We start from the raw sequence: 19,571 nt of genomic DNA, 5'->3' as shown, positions 1-19,571 counted from the left end.
AGTCTGTCCTGTGTCTCAGCTTAGCTGGGCGCAGGCCGAGACGCGCTCTCAGCTCTGACTGTGGCCTCTGCCAGCGGGCCTCAGGCTAATGGTTCCCTCAGGGTTTACAAGCAGCAGGCTGCAGAGGGAGCCTCCAGCTTTTATGGAGTATTTCCCAAAGAGGCAGAAGATTTTTTACCACAGCGAGACTTCACAGCTTTCCACGAGACAAATGTTACTTGGCCTCATCGGTGTGATCTTAGGTCTCATCTGGGAGGGTAAAAATGAGAAGACCCCAGTTCTTCGCAATGTTTAGAAGCCAGGTTATGCTAGAAATCAACCAGATCTTGACCAGCCACAACTAAAGACAGACGTATTGATACATACTGTGAAAGAAGCTGCCTGAAAAAGAAGACTAATTATCATCACTGCAGCTCCCCTCATTTCTAAATGGTGTTTAACTTCTTTCAGCTTGCGGTTTTGGTGTAGCAATATGTGCATTTATTGTTTTGGTTCAGGCTTGCCAAGTTCATTATTTTTTTGGCACAACTTTGCAGCTGTTTCAAGTGAGAAAAGTCCACTGTACGCTACATGCTCAACATCTAATGGCGGATAGACAGTTAGCAAATAGCAAGTGACCACAATGGAGCATGTTCCAGCTACAGAGCCTGATTGTTCCCTCAGGGGTTGATGGAGACCAAAAAGGGGCTAAAACTCAATCAGATAATCCATTTAATTCCATCAGGTAGGCAGAAATATGACTCCAAATTTGACAAAAGGTCACCTATGGTGCTCTGTGTCTGGTGGATGTGTAAATAAGTAAACTAACTGATTTTTCATTGTGTGTCAGTGTTGTATTCATCCATCTTCCAAAAAACCTCAGGAGTTAACCCAGCTTGTGAATATAGAAGCATTAGGCCATCCTTGTACTGCAGTAAAGTGAGTTTAAAGCTTTTTGCATACAGATAATCACAGCAGAGAAGACGGAAGAGTAATCTATGTGCACACTTTGGTTCTAGTGAGGTTATTTCTTCATTTTATACCACAACAACTGATCTGGTCTTTAGGCTTGTCATCCAAATGAGTCAGTAGAAGCATCCCAGACCAATGTGGCTAGATGGATGACATGTCATGTATCTTTCAGTGACAGCCCTAGTTGATTCATTATGTCTAACTCAATCTATGCCTTGCGGTCTCTTCTTAGGCCTCTTTTTACTACTTGACCATCCTGTATTATTGTGGAATCACACCATTGTCTGCTGAAACTCCATCTTCTCTCTTACTTGCTCATATCTTGCTGACTCTACCTCTTTCTCTCTGATGAACTGGAATTTCTGAACTCAGCACTGCTGATTAAGCCAAAAGCAAACACAAGCACACACTATACACGAGCACACGTGACAGCAGACAATGAGCTTGCACACTAAATAGACAGTGGTGCATCCCATCCGCACGCACAGCTCAGTGCTGGCCTGCTCAGAGTCCCTGCCTGGGGCAAAGACCCATTAGGTACCCATAAATAAGCCAAAGCAGCAGAGCTTACTTTAAATAATTCACACTTTTACAAGCAATATGTTGTAAGTATTCCCCCTCTTAAACACCCCTCTCCTCATTTTGTAACCATAATGCAACATTGTTTTAAAGTAAATATTTGTTTCTTGCATTTTCGCTTGCTCAACTTTCAGTTTCCTGTCTTTCACTTGACAGGGTTGGTCAACAAAAGATATTTAAATTTTTTATATTATTTTTATATTTGTCTCAATTGATTATATTATTGTAAAGTACATACTAGAACGGCATATGAAGACACTACCCCAGGCTGGTGAAAAAATACAGTTTAGACAATTTAGTTTTATTCATCAAATAAATTGTTTAATCATTATAAAAAATAGGGAAGACATTAACCTCAAAAATAGATTTTTGCAGTTTATAAACTTTAACAAGTTGTCAGTCAAGTTTGAGTATGCAAGACAATTTCTTTTTAAACAACACATTTGCCATTGGCACAATGAGTGCAGATACAACTGTGCTGCCACCGACTGCCTCTCCAACATTTGGTACATCTAACATTTGGTCTCGCTCATTAAAACTGAGCAGTACTGCTCTTGAACTGCACAGTAGAGCTTGTTAGGAAGATATACAAGGCTTGTTTTATTCCAGCTGAAGTCTGTTTCACTGCTTGGCTATCTCATACTTATTCATACACTTGTAAGTTGTGTTTGTTTTATATTTGATGAGAAAAAGGCTAACAACTGACTAAATATTTTGGCAACGGCTGATAGAGTATACGTTTTCCCAAATCTAATAAAGCGGCCCTACAGTTACTCTGAACTCTGACAACATCCAGACCCGGGAAACAAATCACATTGAATCCCAGAACTGGCTTACATACAGAGGGGAAATACTACACAGTGGATGGGCTAGTTGTAAACAGGGCGCTTGTACATCATAACCTTACAGATCATGTAAGCAAACTAACCAATGTAGTAATTTCATCAGGAACTCCTTGGCACTGGAGTAAACTGGATTACCAACGTTAATAGAAAGCTACTTAGGCAGACTTGGTAACATTAGCGGATTACATTAGAGCAGACAAACAAGCTGTTAAATCCATTAATTACACTTTGGAGGTAGTCTCTTTTTAGACTAAAAAAAAGATCCTGATAGCCACTGAATTCTTATGATATGAAGTGCCATTCTTATTAAAGCCCCAAATCTTGACAGGCCTCCTCTGCTTAGTTATGGTTGCTAAGCTATGATTGGACAAATGCTGGTGAAGACAAGGGTTTATCCAATGGTCATTTAAAATGCAGGTTAAATAAGGTTTTAAATGCAGAATGCTCAACCACCACCACCACCACCACCGCCTCATGCCGTGTACAGTTCTTTAGTCATACTCCCTAACTCGAAGCATCACCACAACAAAGGTGGGGAGAGGCTGTGCCGAGAACATGTTTAGCCGTAAGCCTTCTCCATGTTTTTTTTGAGGAATGTTAAGAATGCTTCTGTTTGGTGAGGTCTCACCATGGCACACGGAGAAAGGACTGAGTTTCTTCTTGTGTTTGCTCAGGCTTTGCCTCTTCTCTTCATCTGCACATTATGCTTTTTTTTTTTTAGAGGCTTTGCTGCCCCCACAACCCCAGGCCCCTGAATGTAATGTAACATACACCTCCTCGCCAGGAGATAGTTATGAAGGGAGCCCTGGGAGACGAACACAGATGGCAGGCAGGTAGATTTTGAGATGAGCAGCGAAAGCTGGCAAAGAAATAGCCATATGAGCACATGCAGGCCAGCAGACAGAAAAGGTAGCATGTTATGGATAAGAGATGGAGAGAGATGAATAAGAACTGTCTGAATGTAAATACTATCGTGCTGTTATTATTATTATTGCAGTATAGTATGGGTGTTGTTGGTTTCCAAACCAAATGGTTGCTTGTCCATTAATACTGAAAAATTGTTGTTCCTTTAAATTTGCTTTCGTATCAACAGAAGCTAACATGAATGGAGCAGTTCAACTTTTGGGGAAATGTACTTATTTTGAAATGAGAAGAAGAATACTCCTCTGAATGGTCAATAAATTATATAATGTCCTGTATTGAGCTGAATGACAACTGCTAGCTTAGATTAGCACAAAGCAGGAGGAACAACAAGCTGGGCTCTATCCAAAGTTAGCATGTCCATTAAAAAAAAAAGTATAAAAAAATTAAACTACTCTTTATGTGGTATTAGTCAGGAGAAATGGCATTGTGGAGTTTCAGTTGGATGCGTGACTTCAAACAAGTAGTCACCGCTAACAGCAAAGAAATAGTCACGCTAAGCTATGTCCAAATAACACAAAGCAGAAACAAAGGGATCTGGACATGTTGGGGTACCTTAAGATGTGTCAATGCTCATCCAAGTAGCTTCTTCTGTTCTAAACGACTGGTGGGGAGATTTTATAGGGACATCTGTGCTCACCTAAGACCCACATGACTAGAGTCTGTACGCCAAGCTAATCATTTCTTTTGGTTGTGAGCACAGATATGTCAGTGGTATCAGTCTAGGAAATGTAGGAAATATAGTGTTTGTTATTCAATGCCTTTTAGTTACTTAATGTAACCACAACCATATTAATGCCTAAGTTTACATTTCAATCATGGCTAGTGATGACCAAAGGGTCATGTTCAATGAATAACAGCCCAGAGCTTTGACACTGAAACCCCACCATATTCGTCTACAGGTGGATTAGTCTGGGCCTGGTGAGCAGACATTAAAACACAAGCAGGTTGCAGCTGTTTCTAATGCCGAGGCTTCAGTGGCAGTGGGGGCAGAACTCAGGCCTTCTGCTTAATGTTGTTTTACCCCCATAGTGGTTAAAACACACACACATGTGGATCGCACACTTTCCAGCTCCCTCCCTCCATCTTGCTCCCTCCTCCACCACATCTGAGCAAGCCCAAGGTCGCTGTGTATAAAACTGAAAACCTCAGAACAACAAGTGTAAACTGTTCCAAAGACGGGGTGTTGGAGCAGTCAACAATTTTCAATTTACAAGATGGAAAAAAACAAATATCTTATTTACTCTGCTGACTCGTTATAAAATTTTTAACAAAAAAACAAAACAAAAAAACAACACTCCTTAAAGTTTTTCCATGCATATCTGGCAATCTGCGGTACATGACTTTTACATCAAAGCAGAGTATTAGCTTAAAACCCTGTCACCATTTTTAAGAACTGTCATGAGGGGATTAGTGCATAGCTTGAATTTCTGGGAGCATTTATGTCAGAAAGTACAGTAACTGGTCAAGTACGAGTTATTATTATATAATAGTGTGGCCTTTTGTGTCGGGATTTCTTTTTATGGGCTTTACATGGGGGCTTATCATTAGGCAAAACAGAGGTATGTTCTGCTGTTACTGGAACCCGTGGCTGAGTATGACCTGAGGAATGCCAGGGTGTACTTAGCATACGAGAGGTGAGCTGAGAAGGAATCAAGCAGCAACCTCGGGAGGTGAAAGACCAAGCTAACATGGAAAAAAAAAAAACTGCAGTTCCTCAAATTACCACTTGAGGCTGGCTCCAAATGCGAGTCAATCCTCGTGGAAATTTCCAACTTTTCAGTCCAACACAGAAAATAGTTTTGATCTCTGTTGCCAGTTCCTCCATCCTTGACAGCAGTGGGTTGAATATTTATATAAACAGAAGTTTAAATTATATCAAGGCTTAAAGTTTTGCATAAAGTCAGGGCCACCACTCCACTTACACTCTACCTCTTTGCTCGTTTCTGAACTAACTACAGTTAGGAAGAGAAGAAGACAATGCCAAGATGGGTAATTGCCACAGCTCAACAACTCTGAGCTTCAAAACTGTACTTTGAAAAACCTTTGACCTCCTCTTCATACCAAGTCAGTGACAAAAACTAATGATAAGTTATGATAAAAAAAGACAAAGATAACAGACAACACCGTTCCTTCACGATCAAATGTTTACAGCAAACGGACAGACAAGATTCATTAAGGCCTTTCAACAAGTTACTCACTGTCTATGACTTCTGTGATTAAAAACAGCAAAAGCACCCTCGCTTCAGGCTAAAGACAGCTGTTCAGAGACTGTTATACATACTACAATCAGGGAGAGGCGCACTACAAAAAATGACAGCTACCCCTTGACCGCACGAAGACGAGCTCCTTTGTTTGTTCTATTTGGAGAACAACATGAAAAAGTCAAACAAGCATATGGTTTGTGCAACTGTTTAATCTGAATAGGCGGTGCACAAAGCAAACCTCCAGTGCATTTACTGCAGACTGTCTGCACAGTCACAAGTTTGGGCCTGTGTGGACGTCTGCAAAGACTCCTGCAGCTGTGGGCAGATGACAAAATTTACATTAGAACTTAAATCCTCCGGGACAACTTACTCAGTCTTCTCCATTACAAAACTGCCCTATTTCAGCTAGGCAGGTAAAATTACAAATTTGTACTTGCACAACCACCAAAGCTAGACTCAATAGGCGTCAGTTGGCTAAATTTTAAATGAAATTTCTTGATAGCTATTGGGCGGCCATTTTGTACAGACATTTATCCGCAAACTCCACAGGACGACCCATAATAACTGTGATGACTCTGTGATCATCTTTTTCTGTCGACTCTGGTGTTCTGATCAGGCTCAGTTGCACTAATCAGCAAATGTTATCACGCTACGCTAAGATGGCAAATATACCTCCTTCACATCAGCATGTTAGCATTGTCCCTCTTAAAATAGACAGATTCATAGAAAACTGTAGCACCACTTTGCCCTGGAACACCCTCACAGAGTAGCACTCATGCAGATTCTTAGTCTTATTTTTAACGTTCAAAAGCAACAGGAGAATCAGAATGATTTACATTTGATAAATCGGTCCAACGCTGGATTCCCTTTTGAGGACGTGGACAATATTTTAACGCTGATAAGCTGAGCGCTAAAACAGAAAAGAGAAACGTTTTCAGTAGAAGCTCGGGTCTTAATTGCAGAGATGGCCAAAAGGTGAGGATCAAAGCCTCACTGTTCTCATTCCCTCTTCATTATCTGCCAAGCAGGTCTGCCTCAGCAGGCAAGCTGACCAGAAAGTAGCTGGGTTTCCAAGAGGCTGGCTGGCAGAGAGCACAGGATGAAGAACATTCCTCCGAAGCCCTGTGTTATCACTTCCCTTTCACTAATGGCATAAATCGGGCGGCACAGCGGAAAGCAAGTGCCCCTGTGCCACATCAAAAAAGCACTGAGAGGAGACAGGGAAGCGTTTCAGTTCAGCTATGCACTTCTTCACTGGTAAATATTTCATCCGTGTAGCTAGTCTCATCCGCTCTTTCCCTCTCTACTACCTCATGTGTGGCTGTCTTCATGCCAGGTCACTGAGTGCTTTCCACGGAAGAACAGAGCAATGGAAAGAAAACCTTTCCATGATGGGGCTGAAATACTTAGCTGAAAATGCAACTGAACCAGATCGTGTGCTTGCACAACCGTTGTGTACAACATCGTAACGTCTTGATAAAGCATTTCCAGAGTCGTGTCTGATGAATGAGGACGAGACTTAATGGAGCAGGACTGAATTACACACAGTGTTCACATTTATTTATCCAGTTTACTGAGTAATGCAAAGAGATGCTATTTAGGCCCAGCACTGCTTTCAGCTACATGCTAACAAAAGCATGCTAACATACGCACAATGACAAAGCTAATGTGCTGCAGCTTAGCATGTCTTAGTGTGATTCCGAGCTAATTTCTGCTAATTATCAGTAAACACAAGATAAATTTGAGGCCAACGTCCTACTGCACAAAGTACACGTTTGCAAAAGATGAGACATCTCAGGATATAATATGTATTTTTATAAACAGTTAGGTCCATGTATGTTTGGACACAGATGCGCTTTTTTTATTTTAGCTGTCTAAAAATTCAAGTCACAGTTATATACTGCATACGGGCAGTTTTCCAAATTGTCCAATTCAGTCCAGTTGTTTAATTCCACACACACACACACGCACACACCCACACACACAAACACACACACACACACACACACACACACACACACACACACACACACACACACACACACCCACACACACACACAAACATTTATGACTTATTTACTCGTAGATTTCACCTTTTATCATTTATTTTTAGTCATAAATTCTTTCAAAGCACTTTTTAAATGTGCCACATTAAATTCACTGCAAATAATGCTGAGTAAAATGGATTGAGGGGCAGAAACCAATCCAATCCAGAGCCACCTCATTCCCCAGCTTACCACACAGATCATGGATGACGTCCAGGGATGACGACCAAGAGTAGCGCTCCATTCCCACTTGACTGAGCGATGAGGGTGCAGCCTCCAGCTCATACGCACCACGCTTCTTCCAGTACAGGAACATGGTCACTTCTTCAAGCAGCTACCACTTCGTAGTGAGGAATATAAGCGTTAAAATCATTACCCTAAAACAGAACTGCTCAGTCTAACCAGCCCGCAATGCCTCGGAACATAACAATCTAAACTTCACACCATTCCCATCGACCATCTTTAAAGATTACTCTTTCCAGCCAACTCGGTTTTAAACTCAATATGTTCATTCAAAATCTCCAACTGCAGAATTACTTGACCCAGCTTGCAATTGACAAAACTTGCTTTGAACCGTCTGAGTCTGATCTGATCGTACCTCTGGGGCAGACAAAGTGAGCAAACAGACCTCCCTCAAGTACAATCCATTACATCTCCAGTGGACAAAAGCATCGATTCTACAAGTGGAATAAGCTTTACCACTGCCATCCAGGTTTTAACAGCCAAGACTTAGGCAGGCAACAAGCAATACTGAAACTGATCCCTCTTCTCTCCACAAATCAAACACTAATACATGTCTGTGAACCTTCTGTTCAGTGTCTCTTCCCGTTGATCCGGTAGATTTTTAGGTCCTCCACTAATCATGCACTGAAAGCCACCCACATGGAGCTGTCAAGCACCAAATGCTGCCCTCTTCTAATCCATTTAACCAAGCTATTCCTGACCAAATTACAGATGCCCTAGTGCTAAAAGGTGCTGCAATGTTATCTCCAGGACCAAGTAGCATTTCCTTTGCTGCTGCCTTCTCTGAGCCTCGATATTATCCATGGCAAAGTTTCTTCAACTGTACAAAACTGTGTTTGAGTCAAGCTGCTCATGTTAAAGCCCTGTGTAGGATCTCCTGGCAATAGGGGGGCTTTCTGCCCACTCCATTAGACAAGTGTTGTATTCATGCAGAGGTGAGTTGCATGCTGGGACGGGCAATCTGGGCCAATGGCTTTTGGACTGGGTGACACAAAGATCTCTTTTAAGCCCCCTCCTACATCCAGAGTGGACTTTCTTTATGTTTTGCTCAAACTGTAAAAGGCCGACATTTTTCTGCATTAATTAGTGCCCGCGCCCTTTATGTCTCCCGGAAGATTTATTCGCTTTTATGAATGCACCAGCTCTGTAGAGAATGAGCTCAGTTATTTCTGAGGAGGTACAATCATGCACACATGGCCTCTTGCAGAACGAGCAAAAGGCGTCTTGTTACAAACTCCTTAACCGAGACAATGCACTCCACTTCTCAAATATCTTTAAAAAACAGCTGAAGGGTTAAAACAACATGCAGCCAGATATCCCATATCCCAAGTCAAGGCATAATATTTCCCAAGTGTTGCTTGGAAGACTGATGCACTGCTATTACGCATCTAAAATGGGAGAAGAAATACTGTGAGAATGTACTGCGCCGGCCGGGGGAAGGGAGGGACGTTGTCACACATAGCGACCCACATGTCCAATTTTGGGATAAGAAATTAGAGGGTAGGATGGGAGCCGGTTTGCTGCTCAGCTTTGGGCTTTGCAGACATATGGTAATAATCTGAAGCAGCTTTGAGCACGCAGCTTCCCTTTTAATGAAGAGAGCAGTCGTGCAGCATGAGAACCGGGCTGCAAATACAAGGGCCAATTTCCACCTACTACAGAAACAAAGAGGACGTATTAGACAGCCTCGCTTTCATCACCATCCATCAGACCAGCGTTTAATACAAAGACACTTCTTTTGGCCATGGCAAGGTCAGAAAATACCTGTTCCATTAAGGGACAAATACTCATATTCAAAAGCATTTTGATCTGATCTCACACAGAGAATATTTATGGCCCCAATACAACAAAAACACACATTTGTTCCACTGCGAGAGTCTATAGGGGCGTCCACACAGGAAGGACTAGCAGCCATGTGGTGACAAGAGACCACATTAATAAAATTCAGTGAGTTGTAGCTATAATAGGTGAAAATATTTTGGGACACGCAAAGTAGGCGAGTTGAACTAATCTAAACTTTAAGGAAACGCAACGGAGGTGATAACAAATGAGAGCGTCTGATACAGTTGACTAAACACAAAGCTCCAGAAGCTGACCGCAATCAAACACAGTCCACAACTTAAGTTCCTAGCACCAAATTCCCCATGCTGATTGCATGCTTGGAAAGTCCACTGAACCCAGATGAATCAGCGTTGCCATTATCAATATTTTCTTTAAGTACGGGACAATGATGGTAGGAAGGAGCTGGCTTCGTCCATACACTAGCAATATTTTTATGTTCTGCTTGTGTACCTCAACATTTGGGGTGGGAAATAAACAAGAGGGTTACCCAGGCGACCACTACATGTAACTTCAAATCAATTGTTAGGTACAAGGAGACAGACGACGAGCAACTCTCTTTACATGTGGACAGGGCTTAAGGCATATTTATGGAGGTATAGGGTGTGTTTACTGACAATGTTCAAGTTCAGTCAATGTAGGTGAGTCTACTTCTTATACTAACATTGATATCTACCGTATCATACCACCATTTCACAGCCAAGATCTCTGAATAATTTTCAAGGTTTTACAGGGATATTCCAGCAATTTTACTTTCAAAACCTTGGGGCCTTAAAAAGACCATTTTTAAAATTAAAAGTAAGGGTAAAACTCCCAAACGGCCTCAAAAGCCTTTTCATCTTTCAAACCCCACCTCAGGGTTCCTCCCAAAAAAAAAAGTTAGGTCACAAGTCCAAGCAAAAATAGCTCTGATGTAATCGCTACAAAATCATCAGGCTTATTTCACCAGACATAACAAAGACTCCTCCAGAAACACATAGGACATTATACAACCAGTTTCGTAAGCTAAGCAGCACTCCCCATTATTAACAGAGCTTCATATATAAAATCAATAGACTAGATGTTCCAAATTATTATTTGCTTGAATTATAAAGTACATAAAAACCCATTTGAAGGATTAGCACCATGTAAAGTTGGATGTGGATATGTAGATTTGAGCTACAACCGTGCTAACTTGGAATACGGCATTTAAGCAGCCCTCAATCAAGAATCAAACCAGTCTTCTGGTAGTACAAAGATTATTGGAGGGTGTAGACTAGTATGTTGTCAGTACACCGATCTGCCTCAACATTAAAACAACAGACAGGAGAAGTGAATAACATTGACCATTTTGTGACAACTCAGTGTTCTGCTGGGAAACTTTTGGACCTGGCATTCATGTTGATGTTACTTAGACATGTAGCACCCACCTAGACCAGACCAGGCACCCCTACCCCATAGCAATGACACTCCTTGATGGCAGCAGCCATCCCCAGCAGGATGCAGCCTGACACAGGCACACACACGGTTAAACGTTTTAACTCAAAAAACATCAAAAACAGCACAAGGTGTTGACCTGGTCTGCAAATTCACTAGATCCCAAACTGATCAAGTATCTGTGGGATGATCAGAGGCCCCTCCCCTCAACCCATAGGACCCAAAGGCCCCCACTAACAACATTCTGTTACCAGACACCACAGGACACCCTCAGAAGGTCCATGTCCATTCTCTGATGAGTCAGAGTCAGTGTTTTGGAGGTGCAAGAGAGACCTACAATATCAGGCAGGTGGTTTTAATGTTATGCCTGAGCAACCTTTGGGTCCTCACCCAAGGACACTTCAGCATGTGGAGGAACTGGGTATCTAACCGCCAGCTTTTTGATTAGAGGAAGACCAATTATACGACTTGAGCAACAGCTGTCCACATCCGTCCAAAAGTTTAAATTAAATCTGACACACTAGGTTTCGCAATCCCTAAGTTGTGGCTTTAAGCAGTCTCTGTTGGTTCCTTGGAAAGCTGGCGATGACCGGAAGTTACTGCAACCTTCTGCTGGTTACCGGGAAATAGTGACAGGCCATGATTCTACATAAAACCACAATTTCTGTTTATTTTTAGATTTTTGTATGGTTAGTGAACCTTAGAGGTATAGTCGGCTGCTACTTTTAGACAAAGCCAGGCTAAATGTTTCCAGCTTTCATGCTAAGCTAATCGTCTCCTGGCTCCTGAGGGCAGTGTCAATCTTCTCATCATACTCTCAGCAATAAGCAAACTTTCCAAAATGTCTCACCTTTCTTTTAATATAGCACTGGTTTTCTAATTAAAATATCTGACTTATTCTACATACTAAAACTCCTCTACTTGTAATTTATTTTAGTGCAGGACAGAAACAGCAGCAGGCATAGCCCTCAAGCGTGCCGAGCCTGAACGAGCTGGCTTCTCAACCGAATCACACTCACTTAAGTATTAATGGTGTGTTGAGAAATGAGCGTGTGAGCGGCTGCAGTACGACAAGACTGTAAATGAGCCTGCTGGAGTGTGCGCGCTGTGGGAGGAAAAAAGTGTGTGAGCCGGAGTGTTGACAGAGGGAGCGCAGTTTAAGGCTTGTGTGTGCCCATGTGGAGGAGTCTGGGGTTATATTTAGCAAGGTGGCCCATCAAACAGGCCAGGGTTAACCCTTCACCGGCAAAGTAGTTCAAAGTTCTCCGTGTCGGTGCTTCAAAATGCAAATGATATAGAATCATCACTCACTTCAAAAAAATATTCCCGCAACTCTGTAGTGCACTTTATCTACAGCCTTGTTATTTTATTAGCTGCACAGCTTGATCAGCAGGAACGCAGAGACTCAGATAAGATGCACATCACCCCAGACGCCTATGTTTTCTTCTATTTTGAGTTACTGGTGAGCGGTGTAGTGTCCCGTGCTCTCTAATCAATAAAAATATCAGTACAGAAATAATCTACTCAATGTACTAACTATATTTAGCCCACACATTTCTCAGTCAGTCACCTTGGTGAAGACAATTTGTCAGGCTACTCTCCCTTCAGATGCTGACAGACAGACGGCTGTGAGACGCCGAACACAGTCGGTGCACAGATCTGAGAGACTGAGGTGCTTTGAGCTGAATACACCTGTCAGCATGCTAACACGCTAACAATGACAATGCTAGAATTTATCTGAGCGTAATGAAGAGCTGTAATAACGAAGAGATTAGTCTGCACCGTCTGAAACTATTAGGATAATTGATGCGCTCAGGCCTTCTTGGTGTGAGGATCTGCCGCTTTTCTCTGTGTCACTGCATTTAAATGAAATGTATGAAGATATCTGATGATGCTGGATTTTGAGGGACTTTTTCAACATTTCATAACCATGAATCAATTAATATAAATTGTATGAGACATTATGCAGCTCAGTCTAAAAAGTAAATGGATCAGCAGTTTATTAGCCATGAGAGTCTTTGCAGGAGTCCATGTGCAGCACCATCCCCACCGAGTGAATCACTATGAGACATCGTGTAATTTGACAGTCCATCCTTAAACGAGGAGTTCAGAGGGACAAACAACCACTCTTCAACTTGTTGATATGAATAATCCCATAATTGAAACAATCTGGTTGAAATTGCAGAGGGGGCTACCTTGGAGAACCCAATAACAGACTTGACGGGAACCAAAAACATTTATTCCCTAAAAGTACAGTTATTGTCAAGTGGAAGGCTGCAATACGCATAAACAGTCATTTAGCCAGGGTGGAGGTTATACGTGTGGAAGGACACATTCAGCGATAAACATTTGCAGTTATGTTTCTGGTTGAAGAAGGTGTATGTGTGTGTGTGTGCAAACTTAAAGTAGACTCTTTAATTATCTACAGCACAGTTTCACGGTTGATCTGAAAACTACACGATTAGGCTCTAACAGCACTAGAAGGGCTTTTTAACAGAAGTTAAATTACAGTTAGCTAACTGGTGTGGTTCATGTATTAAAAAACGAAAAGTCTAGTCAGACCAATGACCAACAACGCAAGTCTGTAGCAGGTTAAACTGCAAACGGATTGAAAATGCAAAGCAGAGCCCAACAGTTCGCTCCCTGTATGAGGAAGCAAAACAGCACAGTGGGACAGGATCCACCTCAAGGCAAAATGCAATACACCATCTGAAATGTCAACCTAAGAAACATGCTGCAGCTGTAGAGCAATGTAGCATAAAACGAGGACAACAACTATACAAAGTCCCGTGAATAAGTGTAAGAAGAGCTGGAGTTAAAGAGAATAAGAACAGTATCAGCTTCTGTTCACTATGAGCCATTTCCTAGAGCCGGGAGCTCTTTGTAAGAGAAATGGAAGATGGGGAAAGATGCGTGAGAGGAGAAGGGAAGGAAAATAAGTCCCCAGCTGTGTGCATGATCAAGACAATGACCTCATCTGTAAATATAAACAGCAACATTGACAGTGTAATAATACACCAATCAGGCATAACATTATGACCTATCCTAATGTATAGGGGTCTCTTGTGCCTCCAAAACAGTTGTGACTCATCAGAGAACATGGGCCTTCTGAGGGTTGTAGTCAAGGAAGGGCAGTGAATCAAAAACTATCTCAGAAAATGCATCAGGGACTAAAAGCTAGCAGAGCACAATGTCACAAGGACTGTGAAGAGCTGTCAGTTAGTGGAGAAACAACAAAGAGCAGTTTTCAGAGGGGACATAAACAGGACACTTGAAGTGAAATTTCCATACACATATGTGGCAAATTTGATGGCTCTAAATTTAATGAAAAGGTCTCAGTGTCCGGGGCCCTTTATGAACTCGCCTGCTGTGGTTAAACCCTCATGCAGGAAACACAGTGCAGAAATCATGAGATACGAGGAAGGAAATACATTTTCTGTCACAGACAAGGACGACCATTTTTATTACAAGTTCAACAAGATTAAAAAAAAAAAAAAAAAAAAAAGCTGCATTAAAGCAGTGGTGACCAGTATTTACTGTGGTACAAGAAAACGCTTTTAGGCATTTTAAAACCAGAAGTTCAATCAAATTTACCACCAGAGCCATGAATTATTACTGAGCCTGTAGTTTTAGCAACATCAAAAGCAGTGCAGGGCCTTCATAAAGCACGCAAATGTTCTCGTGCGAAAAATCGGAATCCAACATTGCACATGAATCTAGAATATTTATAATTATTGCTGAACAGTAGAAGATGAGAGAGAGAGAGAAAAAAAAACAAAAAAGCAGAGCAAACAGTGCCCTGGGTTCCCATCAGGAAAAGGCAGACATGCAAAGAGGGGAAAAGAGAAAGGAAATCGCAATGGAACAATGGAAAGACAGTCTGAAGAAGGAAGTTTGAACTGTAACAAGCAACGAGCCAAGCCAAAATCACAAACACACAGGCGGGTGCACACACACACACACACACACACACACACACACGTACAATGGCATATGCACACAAATTACACTAGTCTAGCTGGGCTCTAGTACTGCATCAGAAAAGACTGGACCATCCACATGTTCTCTGAGCTGTGCAGCTTTTTCAGATTAAAACCCCCACAACTCCACTGACAAAAACTAATCTCACCATGAGGTCCATTTAGTTGTTAGTCTGGAACTGTTTATTTTTATACAGATGTTCTATCTTTTCCTTTGCCTTGAGAGTACAACCTGGGGAAACTCAAGCTGTAGATGAAGATCATGTGATATGACAGACATTTTTTCTCTGCCATTGTTTCCAAATGGTAAAGAAAAAACATCAGCCTGTAAACTAAAGAGGAAAGGAACTCCTCACCTACAACGCCACATGTACACTCCACATGCAGATGAAGAGCATGTGGTGCGAACAAAAGCTCCAAAGCGTCTTCTAAACTAAAGAACGGACTTCATCTTCAAAGCCAGCAGGGCCCCAGAAGTCCTTAAAAGGCTTTAACGCCTTTGAGCTTCTGCAGTTGACCCTTGGTCAAGTTCCACCTTGATCCACTATGGATCCACTCCCACAGAAAAACTTGGGACAAAACTTGCACATTTAATTAGCATTAAAAACTCGTGTGGGGGATTTTTTAAAAACTTACAGTCTACATGTGTGCACAGCTGAGGAAATAACTATACAAAAAAAATGAAAACTGGAGAAAAGACTAATCATTTTTCACAATCTCTGCCAAGATTTGCAGACTACTAATGCTGGTAGTGTCTGCTACCAGCATTAGTAACGCTGTCTCGTCTTCATGTTACCACTACACTAGCCAGCATTACTCGAGCCCATTTGCTGTCTGTGGAAGTGACGGCCAATGATTTCCTCAGTGCTTTCTGTACTGCTTTCAGTTTTATTCTTCCTAATTGACGAAGGCGTTTAGAGCTGGATTAGTTTGCCTAACCACTAGCAAGTTAGCAACGTAACCATGAGTAGGAGTCCTCTGGTTGATCGGACCAGTCAGAAGCAAACAGTGGGTCAATTTCATGTCAACTGAGAAAACTTAATGAAAACTCCAGACTAAAGATCATGGCATATGAGCTAAAGCATCTACGAAGATTAGTTGCTGTTCAACAACAAACTTTGAACCTCATCTCTGAAGCCTACATGGATGAGAAGTCCTTTAAGTCAATAAGTGGACTTTGTAGTCTTTTGGACAGTGCCGTCGACTGGCAGACTGAAATTTATCAGCGAGTCTGAAGGATTGATTATTCACTGATTTGCTGCTTTTTGATCATTGTAAACAAACTTTAGAAAAACAAACAGAGCTAATTTGACAGGGGCACTACCCTGCAAAGCCAAGCTAATATTCAAACTGCAGATGAAAGCTATAAAATTTGTGACTGCTTGTGGATCAGCTGTCCAAAATAAAAACTTAAACTAAACCATTCATCACAGCATTCATCAAAACCAGATGATCACATGGCCTTCCTTTTGTGATGACTTTTTAACACGGCAACAGTGAATCATTGGGAACACAGCTGATATTTCTCGTCAGCTTCTTTTTTTTTTTGTTTGTTTTTCAGTGGAGGACAGAGACCAGACAAGACATCTGCTCCCAGATTAGACCAGTGTGTTTAAGACGGGTTTAAGACTCCGGTGGCCTGGAACACTGAAGGGTTCCAGACTCAACCAATTAAGGCAGCTAAACTTTAACTCCATGCTTACTTCACTTAAGGCATGAACGCATGAACCGCATACATCACACGTGAACATAGAAAGTGTATGTACAAGAAAGAGAGAGAAAGATTAGAGCTGGAACAAGTAGTCAACTGCTACGTTTCTATGGACACTAATATTCTATTAACAGTCACATGTAATCACCTGAGTCAGAAGAGACTGGCCCAATCATATAGGTGGTCTAAACCCTTCATAATAATTTCAATAGGAAGACATTAGCAGCTTATAACCATGTAAACATCTGATCAGATTGTTTCTATCTGGCTGGAATAAATACATTTGTTCTGTGCATGTTTGCCCCACGTTGGATAAACATCAGGTGATGAGTTTCCAGGAGGGACAGAAACATGGCGGTAGTTGTTCAAACAAATGTTTGAAAAGATGAACGAAACCAGAATTGATGCGAGCTGTAATGATGAAAACGTGGGGCAATCTTGGTCATCTTTTTCTACTCTGTGAATTCGTCAATAAAGGTTGGGAAAGGTGTATTTTTCTTTTGCTATAAACCAAGCAAATCCGCGGGGAGAATCACTTTGTGCACATGAGAAGAAAAAAAAAAAAAAGGATTTTCTGTTCAATGGTTATGCAAGGTTATATCCACCACCTGAGTGTTTACGAGTTGTCCTCTGACCCTTCATCAAGTGGAGGGTTTCAGATCTGAGTGTACCGTCCTGTCTGACTAAAATATCCCTGCCTCCAGCTGGGGTAATTGCTCAGGTCACTTGCCAAATCCAGCTATTAACTTTGATGACTGGAGGAAAGCATGAAACAAAGAACCGGTCACTGAGGATCAAAGTCTAGAGAGCTCCTCTGTTCCCCTTTCCTATCTGACCTCTCACAGTAAAGACTTTCACAAGGTGTTTCTTAAAGCATGCAGGTGATTCACTTTAATCATGTCATGAGTAAGATTCTGCATGAATAAGAAAGGGGTGATCAATAGCTGACCTCATGAATTTTTACTTACTGAGTCGTAATCTGAGCCCAAGCCAGCTCCTTGGTGGCGATTTGTGCAGAACTGAATTCATGGTCCACTTGTTTGGCACCATCTATGCATGCAACCTCTTGTCGAAAGCACCTCCACCAAAACCAGCTCCTCTCAGGTCGGTCTGTCGATGAGGCAGACTCAGATGTAGCGAAGCCAGATATGTTTGATTCTCAGTCTCCTCTATGTCATTTTCTTCTCAATCCCCACGGTCGACCTCCTCTAAACACGCTCAGGCTGTAGGATCTGGTCGGTGGCGAGCACAGTTGCTGCAGCTCACATCACACGGTGAATGCACGGAAAACAGTGGGCAAAAAACACGCATCCCTCAGTACAAACAACGAAAAGTTAACACCGACACAATGACCGCTTAGGTACGACTGCAGGCTGGACGCAGGGCTGGGCTGTAAATAACCTGTTGCCTGCTGCACACAAAAAGAAATCTCCTCGACGTCCACCGAAAAATGTTTGTTGGTGAAGCTCGCTCGCTGCAGGAATACGATTTACGAGGGAAAAATCTTCTTCTGGGCCTCTAAAGCTGCAGATCCGTGGATGGATTTCCGTCTAGCAACTTTACACGACGAGCAGCCGAAGTTGAGCACACAGTGTCCGCCGCCTGCAATGACTAACCATCGGTTCCCCTCCATTCATTCAGACAACCTGGATCTACAAAGACTAGCTGCAGTTTCTCGCTCCAGTGGCGCAACGTCGCCGCTAGAGGCGCCAGAGATACCGTTCACATATTGAACGGCACTGAGCAGAACTCCATTCAGTTTTTGGCTGATTTTGCCCACACAACCATCAGGCAGAGAAAGTGAACTAATTATTCAAAATGTCAGCTTGGTACCATTACACATTAAAAGGATGAATTCCAGAATGAACCACTGAAATATCTGAGCCACTACAAACCCAAGAAAAATGGTGAATGCCCGTGGCCACAGACCCCCAGAGGCCCCTGTCAAGCGTTCAGTTCTGGTGGATCACATAGCCATTTACAACAATGAAAATAGAAGATTTAATCACTCAAAATCTTAAGAAAACTTTTTTTTAAAAGAATCAGGTTAAATTTCCCACACATAAATAAACTGAAACTAAATCCATATCTTAGCAAACAACCGTTGGTTCTGTCAAACAGAACGTGACTGCTAGTATATTTTATAACTGCAGCTTGCTAATGTAAGTTAAGTTAGCTAATGTCAGCTAATTTTTTTAATTAACTCACAGGGTTTAGCTGACATTAGCTAACTTAACTTACATTAGCAGCATGTCAATGTTACCAGTTGTTTTACTATAAAACAACATTGTAAACAGCTGTACATAAGTACATCAGTGTTACATAAATAATTACTTGCAAAAAGCCAGTTGATTGTGGAAAATGATACATACTAAATGATAATGTACAAAAGCAGCACATTTGTTGAGTTATTCCCATTAGCAAGCTAGCTGGCTAGCCTATTCAGAATGTTGTTTTTTAACATGTAATTAAATATAAAATTAATTACAATTAGACTTGAGCTTCGCTGTTTGAATTTTCACTCTTACAAAATAGAAGAATTGGAGGATAAGATATAAACAATAAATTCGACAAAATAATTCTATAGAACCAAAGCTTGGCTTGAGTTGACTTCCTCAAACCCAAGAAAGACCTGTGCAGTCACCATCTGGCATTTTTCTAGATGGAGAAGTATACCTGGATTTTATAACACAGCAGTAGCTAATATCATGTAGACAATAAGCGGGAAATCTGGGAATGTGCAGCTGGCATGATAGGGGCCTTTACATTGGTCCTACTTCATCGCCAGATGTAAGTCACAATCTAGTTCTAAAGGTTTATGAAGGTTCTCCTTG

The 19,571-nt window shown here is 41.7% G+C and overlaps 1 protein-coding gene across 2 annotated transcripts in view; it reads right to left on the bottom strand.

Moving 5' to 3' along the window:
- plekhg5b (pleckstrin homology domain containing, family G (with RhoGef domain) member 5b) overlaps positions 1 to 18,382 on the bottom strand; it is a gene marked incomplete at its 3' end in the record, with an annotated part of 63,917 nt that extends 45,535 nt beyond the window's left edge. For both annotated transcript variants that reach the window (XM_084553394.1, XM_084553395.1), the window contains exon 1: positions 17,706 to 18,382. In XM_084553394.1, the coding sequence (XP_084409520.1) occupies positions 17,706 to 17,787 (82 nt within the window). In that variant the 5' untranslated portion in view covers positions 17,788 to 18,382. The remainder of the gene's footprint in view (positions 1 to 17,705) is intronic.
- Between the last annotated feature and the right edge of the window lie 1,189 nt (positions 18,383 to 19,571).

Source organism: Chelon labrosus, assembly GCF_963514085.1.
Source record: "Chelon labrosus genome assembly, chromosome: 10".
Lineage (NCBI taxonomy): Eukaryota > Metazoa > Chordata > Actinopteri > Mugiliformes > Mugilidae > Chelon > Chelon labrosus.
Note: the sequence above shows the minus strand (reverse complement) of the source record. Positions and strands in the feature narration are given on the sequence as shown.